Source organism: Carex rostrata, chromosome 9 (genome assembly GCF_964058835.1).
Source record: "Carex rostrata chromosome 9, lpCarRost1.2, whole genome shotgun sequence".
Classification (NCBI taxonomy): domain Eukaryota; kingdom Viridiplantae; phylum Streptophyta; class Magnoliopsida; order Poales; family Cyperaceae; genus Carex; species Carex rostrata.
In genome coordinates, this window is record NC_135926.1 from 463,918 (window position 1) to 481,227 (window position 17,310).

The 17,310-nt window shown below is 37.8% G+C and overlaps 1 protein-coding gene across 1 annotated transcript; it reads right to left on the bottom strand.

Moving 5' to 3' along the window:
* Positions 1-441: 441 nt before the first annotated feature.
* On the bottom strand, positions 442-6,157 carry LOC144559271 (polarity axis stabilization protein). Its single transcript, XM_078308288.1, has 3 exons — positions 4,428-6,157; positions 1,851-2,043; positions 442-844 (listed from the first exon to the last, which is right to left on the bottom strand). The coding sequence occupies exons 1-3, from the start codon at positions 5,873-5,875 to the stop codon at positions 674-676; spliced, it is 1,812 nt and encodes a 603-aa protein (XP_078164414.1). The 5' UTR covers positions 5,876-6,157; the 3' UTR covers positions 442-673.
* Positions 6,158-17,310: the final 11,153 nt, after the last annotated feature.

The window sequence follows — 17,310 nt, forward strand, 5'->3', positions numbered from 1 at the left end:
ATAGAGTAAAGAAAGTGGAGGGGGAAAAAAAAAGTGAAACCGGCAAGGAAAGACAGTTAAAAAGTGAAGGATGTGCGTTAACCTTTTAACGGGAGACAAATGGAGGATAGGAGACTGGAAAAAAAATATTTTCCCAAAACTTTATACTATGCAAACTTCCATGTTTGGTCAGGTGCATTGAACATTTGAACGAGTTCTTTCCTTTTGCAAATTACAATTAACTCTTAATATTCACTTATGTTCCTCGTAGTATCGTTTTATTGTCTAATTAAACTAATTTTTTGTTTTGTTTTGAGTCTAATGAAACTATTGATGCTATAATTGAAAACTCAAAAACAAATATGTCACAATAAAAAAAATCCTATATATTAATTATTATCTTTTTTCCCTCCTTGGGAGGTAGGATTTGCAATAAGAACTAAAAAAACTAACATTGTACAGTTTTCTGTGGTACAAACATTGAAAAGAAGGTAAAACCAGAAAAAGAGCTACATAAATTAGTGCAATACATTTCTTAGTGCGAAACACTTCCTAAGAATAATCTACCAAATTCAATCCAACAAAAACGAAAGCAAAACAAAAATAATCACACATCAATGAAACAATTCTAAAGCCAAAGAATTGATATAGAGAAGGAGATGCAAAGAGAACCAAACCAACTTGGAAGGTTCTGTTATCGAGTTGGGTCAGTACTGGTGGCACTGTATTGGAGTAGAGATGCTCTTTTAGGGTTTGAAACTAGTAGTTCTTGAGTGTCTTTTGGGAGCACATCATAAACAGCCTGCAGGTGCAACTTTAGTTTGTCACATGCAGCTATAGATTCCCTGGCCCCACTCTCAGAACTCTGCAGATGATAGAGAATTTGTAATTACAATTAGGTTTTCCATAAATATGTTTTCACTATATTTCAAAATTATCAAGCACATGCCTGGAATCTGTAGCAATTGTTGAATGATATTCTAATTAGCTCATTAAAGTATGTAGTCAAGTTCAGGTCATGCAAATTAGTAAACAAGAAAAAAAAATCAAAGGCACCAACACAAAATCCAAGAGACTAATCAGATCAGGAAATTTAATGAAGGGATGGGATTTACTGATACACAACTTATTTGACAACCATGTCAACTGAAATTAGAAATAGCAGAAATCAAAAACCTAAAATTTTAGATGTGCTCTCAATCATTAATGTGGATTTCGTAAAATTTGTAGTAATTTAAAAATTATTTGGTCAACCGATTAAAAGCAGAGAAAATTGTGTTGTTAAAGTTTTAATTTCTTGGTGCATGACCAATCAGTCTTAAATTATATGATTTTTATAATACACATCCTATCCAAATGATAAAGAACATACAAAAAAATGTTACAATTCTTTTTTTGTAATAATCAAAAGTTCTTTTCGATGAACTCTGACACCAGTTATTATGGTTGTCAAAGTATCCTATCCCTTACATAATGTTACAATTCGTATATTGCCAGTTTAAAATGTGCTGACTGAGACTAGTATTCTCATTAGTTCCATGACTGGTAATGTTTCGCTAGACTAGTACAAATACCTCTAATTTTTTTTATGCTAGTTCTGTTGCTCTATAATCCATACTAAAAAAATAGCTATGCTGGCAATATTTGATTATGCACAACTCCTTGCTGGTAAGCTTTACTGGGCACTTCTGCTGAGTGTCCCAACATGTACCACAAAGGGAGACCAGTAACCACTATTACAGTTGCAGGTCAACCTTACAGCTTGATACAGTACTGGAGGTGCTTAGCTGCTCAGTAGAGATTATGGTAGATAGTACGATTCAAGTCTTTTTTTATTGAACTACAAAGAGAGCTAAAGGGAGATCATATACCTCAAGCTCTCTGAGAAGATATCTCTCAACAGCATTGAACAGATCAAGTCTTTCCAACTCAGACATGTTGGAGATCAGTTTTTGTATATCTACATTAATTCGAGCCTGCCTCCAGAGTCGATGTTGCTCTGTTTCGGCTGTTGCTCGCCTCCTCTGAAACCAAGGCATGAAGTTCTGACCTTCTAAGAATCGCCTGAAAATAATATAGGACGATTTAATTCACAATTGGTGACGACACAAGCAGCAATTTGAGGGATACAAAATAAGAAAATGTATGATTCACTCCATTTTGATAATTTTGTACTCATTATCAAACAATTGCTATTTTACATGATTGGGTGTGTTCTCATTACTCACAAAGTGAGGTGACAGGATTATGCACTGAGAAAGAAAAAGGTCACTAAGTAAGCTTAAAAGGTGTGTTCTCATTACTAAAAGATGTTGAGCTTCAGGTCCTCCTTCCAAGTGAAATAAGAACAGATAACCCAGTATGCTTCTTCTCTTAGTTAATTTTCTATCATTGTGCTTTGGTGGAATAGAGAAGACTTCCAGAAAAAACCAGCATAATTATGCCTCATACTCCAAACAATGCACCAGCATCCTCATTTATTTTTCTTTCTAGTGGTGTTATTCTTTTCTTTTTTTAGTTTATATTTTTTCATTTTGAAAAATAGATGTAGCCAGAACAATAATCTTCCCAGTGATCAGGTGTTCCTAGTAGATATCTGGACCAATAGGCCATTAGCATAAAAATGACCAGGGGCGGAACTTGGTTCATGCTGGGGGGTGCTAAGCTACCCCAACATTTTAAAATTCTTTTACCGGATATTGAACTTTAACTGATTTTTCTTTTTTCATATGTACTATAGCCCCCCCTATATAATATATATCGTGAACTTAGAGGGGGCTGAAAGGAAAGTTTTTGAAGTCAAAATCACGGATGCTTCACTTCGTCATTTCCAATTGTGCGCCTTGATTTCCGAGTAGTACTATGTGAAGTAAAAAAATGTTACTTTCCAACTTGGAAAGGCAAACATACAAAGAAAACAAAATAAAGGTGTAACTGTGTGTGTCCAAAGAAATAGATAAAAAGACAATCTTTATTTTCGTTCTCCAGTTCTCCACCGTTCAACCAACATGCAACTAATTAAGTAGCAAAACTAAAAAAACAAGTGTCCAAATAAAAAATAAAAAAAGATTTTCATTGAGAAAAATTCATCTCTCGGTTGCAAACTTGAAACAGTGCTAAATTTACATCGTCACCTTTTAATATCAGTTCATTTTTTTTAGATTTAGATATGTGTTTATTTGCAAATTGTTAAATTATTATTAATTATAACTCAAATGAGATTATTATCGAATTTGATTTTTTAGAAAATCATATTTCAAAATTAAAGAAAAATATATGAATATTATGTTTTTAGTTTGATTTTGATAAACATGACACTTTATTGGTGTTAGTTATCTATTGTATATTTTTATGAAATTAAATAGTGAAAGATCTTATTAACCTATGTTATTTTATATTTTATAAATTTATTTTTATTAAAAAAAAATAATGTTTAGCCCCCCCTATACTCAAATCCTAGTTCCGCCCCTGAAAATGACTTTACTAAACCATATAGTTCGTACTGTTTTCCTATTTGATATAGATTTGGATCAGAGAACCCAATCTATGTTGTCAAATGACTAGAACCCATTCCATTGTAGCAAAAATTTAGTTTCCTTCAGGGAGAAATGAACAATTATACTATCATCAAATGCTAAGTAGAGACTACTGATAGCATGCAAGGCTAAGTTCTGGTCAATTATGTAGGTCTCCACCATTTTATATGCTTGCAGGTTCCTTTTGGAAGACAGAATTGAAACTAGGAGACTACTGAGATTGTAATTGGCATTGGCATCAAGTGCCTTTGTTCAGAGTTGCTACACAAGGTGGTGTTAATATTGGGAAGTCACATAATATTCATACCAAATATGCATGCTTTGATGAACCCAACAGAGAGCACTGGAACAATGTAGAGCAGGTGACTATTAAGACCAAGGACTACAACGGAGGACTATGGCATTGCACTAGCATGTCTACCTATAAAGGGTAGTACCATCACAGACAGGGTTGTTTGGAGGTCAAGAACACTATGTTAATTAATTTGTCAACAATTTCAAGATTATAGTAGATATTCTTATTTCCATTTTGTTGGTTTCATTGAACCTATCGGTTAAAAGTAGTACTGAACATAGAATATAAGTACAGTAAACAAACTGGTGCTTTAGTAAGGATTTAATTGAGTATAATATTATTGAGCTTATCTTATCAATAAAGCAAAAAACAAAATCTTAATATTATGAACAATCATGATATCAGCCTACTGTTTCTCACTTAAACAGTACAAACACATCTTGTTACAGGTTTTGGATAATGACACCGATAATTACCCTATCTTGTACAAACACAACCGAAGCCATCAATTAAGCTAGGAACAACAGACAAGTTGTTATAATTGGTATCAGAGAGTACTGAGAGGTATAATATGGTTCTAACTTAATAGCAACTATATCAAAGACAAAAAGACCAACCTGTACAGAGCCAACCAATTAGATCGCATCCTTTTTGCAAGGAATTTTCCGGGCCCTCTAGTTGCCAGGCCTTCTAGAAACTCTCCAGACCGAAAAGGGTTGACAGTTGGTGGATCCATAAATGGTGAGATGCCTTCTATTGGGGTATCAACCCTAAAGTACGGCCCGAATGGTGCAAGAAAATTGGTTGTCAGCTCCAAAAAGTGCCGCCTTAAAATCTCATTATTAACCACCGACATGGATTCTTCAACCCGAGAAGAGACACCAGCATCCACAAGCCGATTCAGCACAGCTGTATCGGGCTTTGTACACCCAGTATACTTGGACCAGACAGCCTCTTTGTGTTCTGTCATGAGCGAAAGTGGTCCTTCTCTTTTCAACTTGATTGAATTGAAGAATGTTGAAGGAGAAAATTTTGATAATTGATCAAGTTTAATCTCATTCACTGGCAGGGCCCTCGTAGAGTTTGGGCTTTGGCTTCCAACAGAAACAACTGTTGGTATATTTCGGAGTGATTTAAGGAAGAACAAATTGGTCACACCTAAAATTACTGGAGGGAAAGATACACCACTTGGGAGTGAATTTAAGCGTGCAAATTCAGGGTCGTGAATTGTAAAATAAGGCCGATAGTCTACACTACAAGGTATTGGAGCAATTAGACTTACAAGTGCGCTAACAGCCTCCGAGCACTGTGAAGGAGTTGATGCAATAACAAGAATTGGTTCACCAATTAACATCATCTCCCATAAATTCCATAAATGGAGAATTACTCCACGAAAAGAAGAGAATATATCAGAGTCATGGAACAAACCATGCGGAACTGAGGGGTTGGACTGAATCACTGGCGGGGAGCACTCCGGGTTTGGTGGGAGGTGGACCCTTAGTGAAGCATTGCCAATGGGGAGCTCCATTGGGGCACCTCGTACTGGGTCTGGCCATGCAGCCACGTGTGAGGCCACCAGTGACAGTGCTGTGTGGCCTAGGTCAAAACAGAGCGGGCCGAGAATTTGTAAAAGCAACCGAAACACAGTTGAAAAAGGGAGATGCGTAAGAATCACCACAGATTTCTGTTCACCACCACGTGGCAGTCTCGGGTCTTGTCTCTGCCGATTGAACACAAATCCGTAGAGGTAGTCTTGATCTTTGTTCGAAATCTGGTCTGAATTTGAATAGGGGAGGCGAAAGGAGAAGAGAGAATCGTGGAGAGTGGACCTGTTGTGAGGCAAATGGTGAGACATGGAATCAGGGAAAGAGGAGAAGGAGGCGAGGCGGAGCTTATCGGGCGGGAGGGGAGGCGGATCCGGGTACGACTTCTCAACGACCTGGCCCCGCTCTAGGTCGAAGCGAATTATGCAGAAGGCCGTGACCCATCGACGGAGTGCCGCCGTGTCAGGTGGGGAAACAGCCGAAGCGCCGCCTGGATCCGGGTCGGATCCGATTCCATTCATTGGCGAGATCGTTAGCTCACTCGATTTGCTGGAATGGATTTGAGCTTGTACTTGTCATTTTTTTTCTAATTTTTTTAGATTTTCAATGAAATTGTGGCTGACAGGACAGAGAGTGACCCCAAGCAAGCTGGATTGCTAGATTATAATCACTTTTTGACAGTTTGTGCTTCCCATGGATTGAAGGATGAGAAATTATCAGCAAACAAAATGCTTAGATTTCTGTTTCAGTGTTTTGTCATGGACTCCCGTGGAGGTAGACGGGAAGTAGCTACTACCTGCTATTGCTAATTGTTTAGCGATTAGGAATTATTTAAATTTTCGGCTTCATAATCACTGCTAAATCTATTGCAAAAAATCCCAGCCTTCAAGTGAGGGGAAACATTATTTTAGAGTTTATTTAATTGAAGGGGACACTCCAGCAATGTAAGGTGGATAAATAATGTCCGAGCAATAATTAAAATTGACACTTTGTTCAATTATTTTATACTAAAGAGATGATGACAGTATTTGACTATGAAGATTTTTTTTTTTTTTTTTTTTTTTTGAGAGAAAGCCCTTGGACATTTTGATTGAATTAAAAAACATTCTACATTACATGGTCTAAAATGCTAAAGTAAAACATAAGAACAGAAAAGTAAACCTTACACTACATCTAGCGCTAGCAATTCAAAATTAAAAAAAAAATCAAATATAAATGAACTAAAATCTAATTCCCTACGCAGATCCATTTGTTGCTCATTGTTTCCTTGCACATTCCTCTCATAGTTCTGCATATGCCTTCTCACCCAGTTTGCTACCATGTGAGGCTGCTGTAGCCTACACCTTCTTGTCTATTTCACAATCATAGAGGTCCCCATTTGGTCCATCTCAGTGATGCATTTTTCTACAGTTGGTATCGCCTTCCAGGATGGTACATTTAAGAGATCATTTTTATCAATCACTTGTGAGAGTGTCTGACTATCTGTCTAGATTATAAATTTCTCCCCTTTGTACCGTCCCTAGTTGGTGTACCTGTTTCAATGCCTCCAACAATGCCTCTGACTTACCTTGGAAAGGATCGTTTGTGATTGAAAAGGTTCCTCTTGCCTCCACTAACTGTCCCCTCTTATCATAACTAATTAGACCTGTACCGGTTTTCTTGGTTTGGTCCCATGATGCATCTATTAGGATTGGTCTCCTTCCTTGTGGTATGGCCTCCGGCAGTGTTACCTGTTGCGGTACCAATTGGGTTTCTTGTCCGCAATCTCCATTAATTTTGCCCTTGTTATCACTAATTCTGGTGTGCATTTCTTACCAGCAAATAGCTCTTCGTTTCTCGCTTTCCATATCATCCATAATAGATTACAAAAATGAACTACCTGTTGACCTTGATTAATAGATTACCTGTTGACCATCTATCTGGATTAGTGGTGATATTTTCTAAGCCCCCGGTTTGATTTGTTGTATCCTTCTTTGTAAAGCCGTTGTTGTTTGCAATCCATCATGAATCACTCTCCAAAGAAATACACGTACTCTTGGTACCACTCCCTTCCATAACCATAATTTGCTCCACATCCTTTTAGTTTGGTCATCTTGCACATGTGGAATGAGGTGTTGCTTCCTGAGCATGTGATATCCCTCATTTGTGGTGTATACACCCCTGGTGTTGCCTTTCCACACTAGTCTAACTTGCCTTAGTGTTTGTGCAGCTGGTTTTGGGGCCATATCCATCACTTTTTGCAGTAGCTCTCCACCCATCAGTTCTTGTATCCGTTGTTAGTTCCATTCTTCGTTTTGCTCATCCCATAGGTCTACTACAGTGTCTCTTTGGTCATTGGTCGTAATCTGTTGCACTTCCCACCCTTCAAACCACGGTTGATTGACAGCCGGGATCATGCTTCCATCCCCAACTTGCTAGCATAGGTCCTCCATAAGTAAGAGCTTGTTTTCTTGGATACTCTTCCAAAGTTGGCTAGTACCCGCCTTGTTTTTGACTCCCTAAAACCCTCCTCTTGGGCAGTACTTAGCTCTAACTATCTGAACCCATAACCTGTTCTGATTCCCTGCCACCTGCCATGCAACCTTTAGTACTAATGCCTTGTTAAACAGGGATAAATCCCTAATTCCAAGACCCCCTTCTTCTTGTTGTAAACAAACCTTATTCCATGCAATTAATGCCATGTACCTTTACTGCCCCGTCTTTACCCACAAAAAGCTCCGTACTATGCTTGTCAATATCTGAATTGTGCGTTTTGGTAATGTGGTTATGCTCATGTAATACACGGGAATTGTCATTAGCACTGCCTTGATTAAAGCCAACCTTCCTTTGCTCCTATACTCGCTTTCTCCAAGAACAACGAATCAAAAACAAGCAAAAGCTCAACACATGTGTATCTCAAATGAGAGTAAACAAATATGAGAAAGAGGATCACATGAATCTCAAAAGTTCGATCTAAAACTTGATCTTGAACAAGCAAAAGAAGATGAGAAGAAAGACACGTCGAACAAGGCGATCGGCCTCAAGCGGTGGCGGTGGCCTAGCAGTGAGGTAGCGCCCTGGTGGTGCAGCGGTGGCCCACGGCGGCCAAAGGAGGCCAGTGGGCCAAGGGGGTTCGGCCCTTGTTGGTTTCGACCAAGGTAAGAGAATGAGGGACCTTATAGGGTGTGACTGCTTTGGATATGTATTTATGTTGGCAATGAAATCACTTCATTGATCATATGATGCCTCTAATGTAAAGCAATATGATTCTCCAATTAATACAGATGATATATTCTCGAAACAGTATCATAAATCCAAATATAGACAGTGCCAAAATACACTCCCGTGTAATATGAAATATCTCATGATATCTATAATGATAAGAGCAAGTCAAGATATGTCATCTTGCTCACTTATCTATTATGTTTCTTGATCTATGAGGTTGATTATATATACAATCTCCAAGATTGTAATGCGCGTATATAATCTTACTTAATCAAGGGGCCTAGAAAATATCACCACTAATCCAGATAATCATATCGTGATGAGGGATATTCATCTTCTTGATTCTTTGCGAGAACCTCCAAGTGAGATGGGCACAGAGAATAACTATCATATACTATCTCTTTGCAGAAGATCCTCAGACTAGTATAATCTGCGCATATCTCAAGTGGTGTTTCCGAATCATCTCAGACTTAAAACATACACCATGCGAACATTAATGACATAGGCGCACACAGACCCCTTATATAATGTTCAACATTATGTCACTTTCAATGTCATATGACCACATATACATTCGTGATATTAAATCGACACTTGTCCCTTGATTTGTAAAACTCAATCAATATTTAATTATCACGCTAATCACATGTAATTAGTGTTCCTAGCTAATTACGAAGATTAAGAAAAATCTAGAGTTTATTACTTGTTACAAGATAGGGTCTCACAATCTGGAGTCTCAGTGCACCATATACTATAAGTAATGTCAAACTCAAGGAACATGTTGATTAATATATCAACCAATATATGAACAAACAGACAAATAACATTTGCTCTAGGACATTAACTCCATCAATCTCTCACTTGGACTAGAGTCACAATGTTATCTATAAACAAGTAGATTGAATGTACTGAAAAGTCATAGCAATATACAAAGTATGTATCAAAGCTTAAAACGGTATTTCAATACACCCTCAATGCATCCAATCACCTATGTGTTGCATCCCCATTGACCTCACATGCCCTTCGTGTTTGGCATGTGCAAAAGGTTTGGTTAATGGATCTGTTGTGTTCAGATCTGTTTCTATCCAACTAAGTCTTACATCACCTCTATCCACCATCTCCCTAATGAGATGGTAACGTCGTAGAATGTGCTTGGATCTGTGGTGATTCATTATTTCCTTGGCTTGAGCAACTTCTCATGTATTGTCGCAATAGACCTCTATTGGATGAGCAATACTTGGAACCACATCAAGGTCAATAATAAACTTCTTTATCCATAATGCCTCTTTTGTTGCTTCAGAAGCAGCAGTGTATTCTGCCTAGGTGATTGAATCAGCTGTCGTGCTGTGCTTGATAGGTCAAAATCAGAGCTAATAATATTTATAACCCTAATTGTCTACTCTACAATCGATTTACAAGTGCATAAATCTATCGTATAGTATAGATCGGGGTGTTGATCCGCAGGGATAGTGCATTAAGAGATCTAATCGCAAATCAAATATAGGTTATCAGTTCTTCTAGATTGGTTTGGTTGTTTGGTTGATTGATTGTTTGGTTATTTAGTTGTAATCTTCAGTTAAAACAGTGAATTAGTAGTTGATTAATTGTATAGAAGATGAGACTTCTAGGGATTTAGACATTCTATCATTCAATCTTGTTTAATCTAGGTTCTGGATAACTTAGCAGTCGCACACGGTTCTGAATAACTTAGCAGTCGTAGCAGAAAATATGTTTACTCTAGTTAAACATATTTCCTCATTCAGTCGAATCAAGACTTTGTACCAGCAAGTGCACAAACATGATTCAACTAATTCCTCATCTGATTAAATTTTTCAGTGTACAAACACTTGTACCATAGATTTAATCAAACCTCTCATTACTTCTTATTGTGTGTAATGGTATTCAATACTTATCATTAGCCAACATGCATAAGTATTCTTGTGATCCAATGTGCAACAGGTAGTTGTGCATCATAAACATGTATGATGAAACGACTAGAGCCCTTGGAGGTGTGACCCACTTGGATCCATATCATGTTGGCAATGAACTTCAGATCTCATTGCTCAAGATAGGCATCTAGCAATGCTTCTTGACTACCCAAAGATACAGACGATACGTAACCAAACACTATCGTGATTCAATATAGACAATGCTATTAACACTGCCTGTGTCGTATCAAATATCTCATGATATCTTACGATAAGCTCAGGATAGGATTGTGTCATTCCTATACACTTATCTATTATGTTTCTTGATCCGAAAATCATCATATACTTGCGATCAGCCAGTATCACAATGCATGCTATATAATATGATTCTATCAAGAGGCCCAAAAGATATCATCACTCATGTCACATTCTTCCCGATGTGAGTGAGGGATATTCGCCTTCTTGATTTCACGAGCTCCATTCCACGAGTCTATACCTACTAAGAAGACATCGTTGTGACCCCTTTTTACAGAGAGTGGTAGGTACCAACTACAAGCCTGTATTTCTTGAGTATGAAGACACTGAACATCTCAGACTTGAGATCCAACACCATGTGAACCATCAATGACACAAAAACACAGAATCCATCTGATGTTCACATATGGTCATATTCAATGCCATATAAACATGATATTAGATTGGAAATATGCATCCACATGATATTAGATTGGAAATCGATCCATTGTTATAATTTCCATGTTAATCTTGTATGCAATTAGTGTCCTTTGCTAATTGCTTAGATTAGGGATATTTAGAGGATACCACTTTAGCTCCAGCTGGACTCTAGGAACAAGCTGAATTGCTTCAGCCATCATATGAACCCAAACCATAGAGTCAAAACTCTCAGCTATCTTCGCAAAGGACTTGTTAGTAAACGGCTGTTTTTTTCCCATTTTCAATTTGTCCAACTAACTTTCACATAGTGCCATGTCATTTGATTAATCATGGATCAAAAAAATGTCCAAATCTTATATGTAGAGAAAATAAAGATTATTAGTGTTAACATGATTCATTGACTTAAGCAATCTTCTACACAAGTCACAATAAACACATGGTTAATTGACTTTATATTGCTATGAATCACCACTGGGTTCTATGCAGAACTTACATAATCCTTATTGAATTTACATCACTTTTACAAAGTGGTATTTAAATTCTTATGCAGATGTTTGAGTTTCAGTCGTGAGTCCTATTCTTGAAAACACTTTCAAGACACAACTTTACAACTGCATATAATATTGATCATGGGCTACAATATATTACTGTAGTCACGTAAAACTATAGCCAATGCCAGGCAGTGCATTAAACTCATAGTTTTCAAACACCATCAATTGGAGTGTTGTATTAGGCTTGTAAATGCCCTATTATCTTACCATCGGGAGACACTACTAAAGTGCTCCAAATACCTTCCACTCAAGTGCTTTATTAGGGTTACAACTACCCTCTTATGTTGCTATCTGGAGACAATACAAGAGTGCTCCAAACACCTTCAATTGGAGTGTTGTATTAGGGTTGTAAATGCCATATTATCTTGCCATATAGGGACTCTACTAGAGTACACCATACACCTTCAATTGGAGTATTGTATTTGGGTTGTAAATACCCTATTATCTTGCCATCTGGGGACATTACTAGAGTACTCCAAAAAACATGAATTGGAGTATTCTATTAAGGTTGTAAATGCTCTATTATCTTGCCATACAGAGACACTTCTAGGGTGCTCTGAAAACCTTCAATTGGAGTGTTGTATTAGGATTGTAAATTCCCTATAATCTTGACATCGGGAGACACTACTAGAGTGCTCCAAACACCGTCAATTGGAGTGTTGTATTAGGGTTGTAAATGCCCTATAATCCTGCCATATATGGACACTACTAGAGTGCTCCAAACACCCTCAATTGGAGTGTTGTATTAGCGTTGTAAATACCATCTTCTCTTGCCATGTGAAGACACTACTAGAGTCCTCCAAACACCTTCAATTAGAGTGTTGTATTAAGGTTGTAAAAGCCCCATTATCTTCCCAAATATGTACACCACTAGAGTGCTCCAAACACCTTCAATTAGAGTGTCGTATTAGGGTTGTAAATGTCGTATTATCTTGCCAAATATGGACACTACTAGAATGCTCCAAACACATTCAATTGGAGTGTTGTATTAGCATTGTAAATGCCTATTATCTTGCCATGCGGAGACACAACTAGAGTGCTCCAAACATCCTCAATTGGAGTGTTTTATTAGGGTTGTAAATGCCCTATTATCTTGCCAAATATGGACACTACTAGAGTTCTCCAAACACCTTCAATTGGAGTGTTGCATTAGCGTTGTAAATGTCATATTATCTTGCCGTATAGAGACACTACTAGAGCGCTCCAAACACTTTCAATTGGAGTATTGTAGTAGCGTTGTAAATGCCCAATTATCTTGCCATGAGGAGACACTACTAGAGTGCTCCAAACACCTTCAATTGGAGTGTTGTATTAGGGTTGTAAATGCCCAATTATCCTACCATGTAAGGACACTACAAGAGTTATCCAAACACCTTCAATTGAAGTGTTTTATTAGGGTTGTAAATGCTCTATTATCTTTCCTAAGATGGACACTACAAAAGTGCCCCAAACACCTTCAATTGGAGTGTTGTATTAGCGTTGTAAATGTCCTCTTCTCTTGCCATGTGGAAACACTACAAGAGTGCTCGAAACACCTTCAATTGGAGTGTTGAATTAAGGTAGTGAATGCCATATTATCTTGCCATATAGGGACACTACTAGAGCGCTCCAAACACTTTCAATTCGAGTGTTGTAGTAGCGTTGTAAATGCCCAATTATCTTGCCATGTGGAGACACTACTAGAGTGCTCCAAACACCTTCAATTGGAGTGTTGTATTAGGGTTGTAAATGCCCAATTATCTTGGCACGTAAAGACACTACAAGAGTGGTTCAAACAACTTCAATTGGAGTGTTTTGTTAGGGTTGTTGTAAATGCCCTATTATCTTTTCCAATATGGATACTACTTCAGTGCTCCAAACACCTTCAATTGGAGTGTTGTATTAGCGTTTTAAATGCCCTTTTCTCTTGCCATGTAGAGACACTACTAGAATGCTCCAAACACCTTCAATTGGAATGTTGTATTCGGGTTGTAAATGTCATATTATCTTGCCATACACTACTAGAGCGCTCCAAACACATTCAATTGGAGTGTTGTAGTAGTGTTGTAAAAGCCCTATTATCTTGCCATGTGGAGACACTACTAGAGTGCTCCAAACACCTTGAATTGGAATGTTGTATTAGGGTTGTAAATGTCATATTATCTTGCCATATAGAGACACTACTAGAGCGCTCCAAACACCTTCAATTGGAGTGTTGTATTAGGGTTGTAAATGTCATATTATCTTACCATCGGGAGACACTACTAGAGTGCTCCAAACTCTTTCCATTGGAGTGTAGTATTAGGCTTGTAAATGTCCTATTATCTTTCCATATAAAGACGCTACTAGGGTCACTGAACACCTTCAATTGTAGTGTTGTATTGGAGTTGTAAATTTCCTATTATCTTGCCATCAGAAGACAACACTAGAGTGCTCCCAACACTTTCAATAGGTGTGTTGTATCAGGGTTATAAATGCCATATTATCTTGCCAAATATGGACACTACTAGAGTTCTCCAAACACCTTCAATTGGAGTGTTGTATTAGCGTTGTAAATGTCATATTATCTTGCTGTATAGAGACACTACTAGAGTGCTCCGAACACCTTTAATTGAAGTGTTTTATTAGGGTTGTAAATGCCATATTATCTTGCCATCAGAAGATACTAGTAGAGTACTTCAAACTCCTTCAATTGGAGTGTTGTATTAGCGTTGCAAATGCCCTTTTTATCTTGCCATATAGGGACACTAACCATCAATTGGAGTGTTGTATTAGGGTTGTGAATGCCATATTATCTTGACATATTGGGACACTACTAGAGTGCTCCAAATACCTTCAATTGGAGTGTTGTATTAGGGTTGTAAATGTCATATTATCTTGTCATCTACAGACACTACTAGAGTGCTCCAAACACCTTCCGTTGGAGTGTTGTATTAATGTTGTAAATGTCATATTATGTTGCCATATATGGACACTACGAGAGCTCTCCAAACACCTTCAATCAGAGTGTTGTGTTAGAGTTGTAAATACCCTCTTCTCTTGCCAAACAGAGACATTACTAGAGTGCTACAAACAAATTCAATTGAAGTATTGTATTAGGGTTGTAAAGGCCCTATTATCTTGCCATTGGGAGACACTACTAGAGTGCTCCAAACAACTTCAATTGGAGTGTTGTATTAGGGTTGTAAATGCCTTATTATCTTGTCATCTAGAGACACTACTAGAGTGCTCCAAACACCTTCCATTAGATTGTTGTTTTAGGGTTGCAAATGCCCTATTATCATGCCATGTAGAGACACTACTACAGTGCTCCAAACAGTATCAATTGGAGTGTTGTATTATGGTTGTAAATGTCGTATTATCTTGCCATCTGGAAGCACAACTAGAGTGCACCAAACATCCTCCATTGGAGTGATGTATTAGGGTTCTAAATGTCCTATTATCTTGTCATATAGGGACAAAACAAGAGTGCACCAAACACCTTCAATTTGAGTGTTGTATTAGGGTTGTAAATGCCTTATAATCTTGCCATTTTGAGACACAACTAAAGTGCTCCAAAAGCATTTAATTTGAGTGTTGTATTAAGGTTGCAAATGTCCTATTATCTTGCCATTTAGAGACGCTACTTGGTGCTGCAAACACCTTCAATTGGAGTGTTGTATTGGGTTGTTAATACCCTATTATCTTGTCATCTAGAGACACTACTAGAGTGCTCCAAACACATTCAATTGGAGTGTTGTATTAGGGTTGTAAATGCCCTATTATCTTGCCATATAGGGACAAAACTAGAGTGCACCTAACACCTTCAATTCGAGTGTTGTATTAGGGTTGTAAATGCCCTATAATCTTGCCATATAGGGACAAAACTAGAGTGCACCCAACACCTTCAATTCGAGTGTTGTATTAGGGTTGTAAATGCCCTATAATCTTGCCATTTTGAGACACAGTAAAGTGCTCCAAAAACATTTAATTTGAGTGTTGTATTAAGGTTGCAAAATGTCAAATTATCTTGTCATTTAGAGACGCTACTTGGTGCTGCAAACACCTTCAATTGGAGTATTGTATTGTGTTGTAAATGCCCTATTATCCTGCCGTCTAGAGACACTACTAGTGTGCTCCAAACAAGTTCAATTGGAGTGTTATATTAGGGTTGTAATTGTCTTATTATCTTGCAATCTGGAAACACAACTAGAGTGCTCCAAACACCTTCAATTGGAGTGTTGTACTATAGTTGTAAATGCCCTATTATCTTGCTCTATAGGGACACTATTAGAGTGCTCCAAACACTTCAATTGGGATGTTGTATTAGGATTGTAAATGCCCTATTATCTTGTCATCCTAAGACACTCAAAACATCTCCAATTGGTGTGTTGTATTAAGGTTGTAAATGCCCTATTATTTAGCCATATGGAGACACAACTAGAGTGCTCCAAATTCCTTCCATTGGAGTGTTGTTTTAGGGTTACAAATGCCCTATTATCTTGCCATGTAGAGACACTACTAGAGTGCTCCAAATACCATCAATTGGAGTGTTGTGTTATGATTATAAATGCCCTATTATCTTTCCATCTGGAGACACTACTAGAGAGCTCCTAACACCTTCCGTTGGAGTGATGTATTTGGATTATAAATGCCCTATTATATTGCCATATAGGGACACTACTAGAGTGCACCAACCACTTTCAATTCAAGTGTTGTATTAGGGTTGTAAATGCCCCATAATCTTGCCATGTAAGGACACTACTAGAGTGCTCCAAACACGTTCAATTGGTGCGTAATGTTAGGGTTGTAAATGCTCTATTATCTTGCAATCTGGAGACACAACTAGAGTGTCGCAAACACCTTCAATTTGAGTGTTGTACTAGGGTCGGAAATGCTCTATTATCTTGCCATCTGGAGACACTACTAGAGTGCTTCGAAAACTTTGAATTGGAGTGTTGTTTTAGTGTTGCAAATGCCCTATTATCTTGCCATACAGAGACGCTACTTGGGTGCTCCAAACACTTTCAATTCGACTGTTGTATTAGAGTTGTAAATACCCTCTTCTCTTGCCATATAGAGAGCTCCAAACACCTTCCAATGGAGTGTTGTTTTAGGGTTGCAAATGCCCTATTATCTGGCCATGTCGAGACACTACTAGAGTGCTCCAAACACCATCAATTGAAGTGTTGTATTATGGTTGTAAATGCCCATTATCTTGCCATATAGGGACATTATTAGAGTGCACCAAACACTTTCAATTGGAGTGATCTGTTAGGGTTGTAAATGTCCTATTATCTTGCCATATAGGGACACTACTAGATTACACCAAACAATTTCAATTGGAGTGTTGTACTAGGGTTGTAAATGCCCTATTATCTTCCATCCGGAGACACTACTATAGTGCTCAAGTCAATTTCAATTGGAGTGTTGTGTTAGGGTTGTAAATGCCCTATTGTTTTGCCATATAGAGACACTTCCAGAGTGCTCTAAACACCTTCAATTGGAGTGTTGTTTTAGGGTTGCAAATGCCCTATTATCTTTCTATATAGAGACAGTAGTAGAGTGCTCCAAATACCATCAATTAGAGTGTTGTATTATGGTTGTCAATGCCCTATTATCTTGCCATCTGGAGACACT

Bases quoted from the DNA above. Each gene is read 5' to 3' on its own strand.
- LOC144559271 (XM_078308288.1), bottom strand. From the start codon at position 5,875: ATGAATGGAATCGGATCCGACCCGGATCCAGGCGGCGCTTCGGCTGTT. The intron at 2,044-4,427 runs GTTGGTCTTTTT...TATTATTTTCAG, and splicing joins AATTGGTTGGCTCTGTACAG to GCGATTCTTAGAAGGTCAGA. The intron at 845-1,850 runs GTATATGATCTC...TATCATCTGCAG, and splicing joins ATCTTCTCAGAGAGCTTGAG to AGTTCTGAGAGTGGGGCCAG.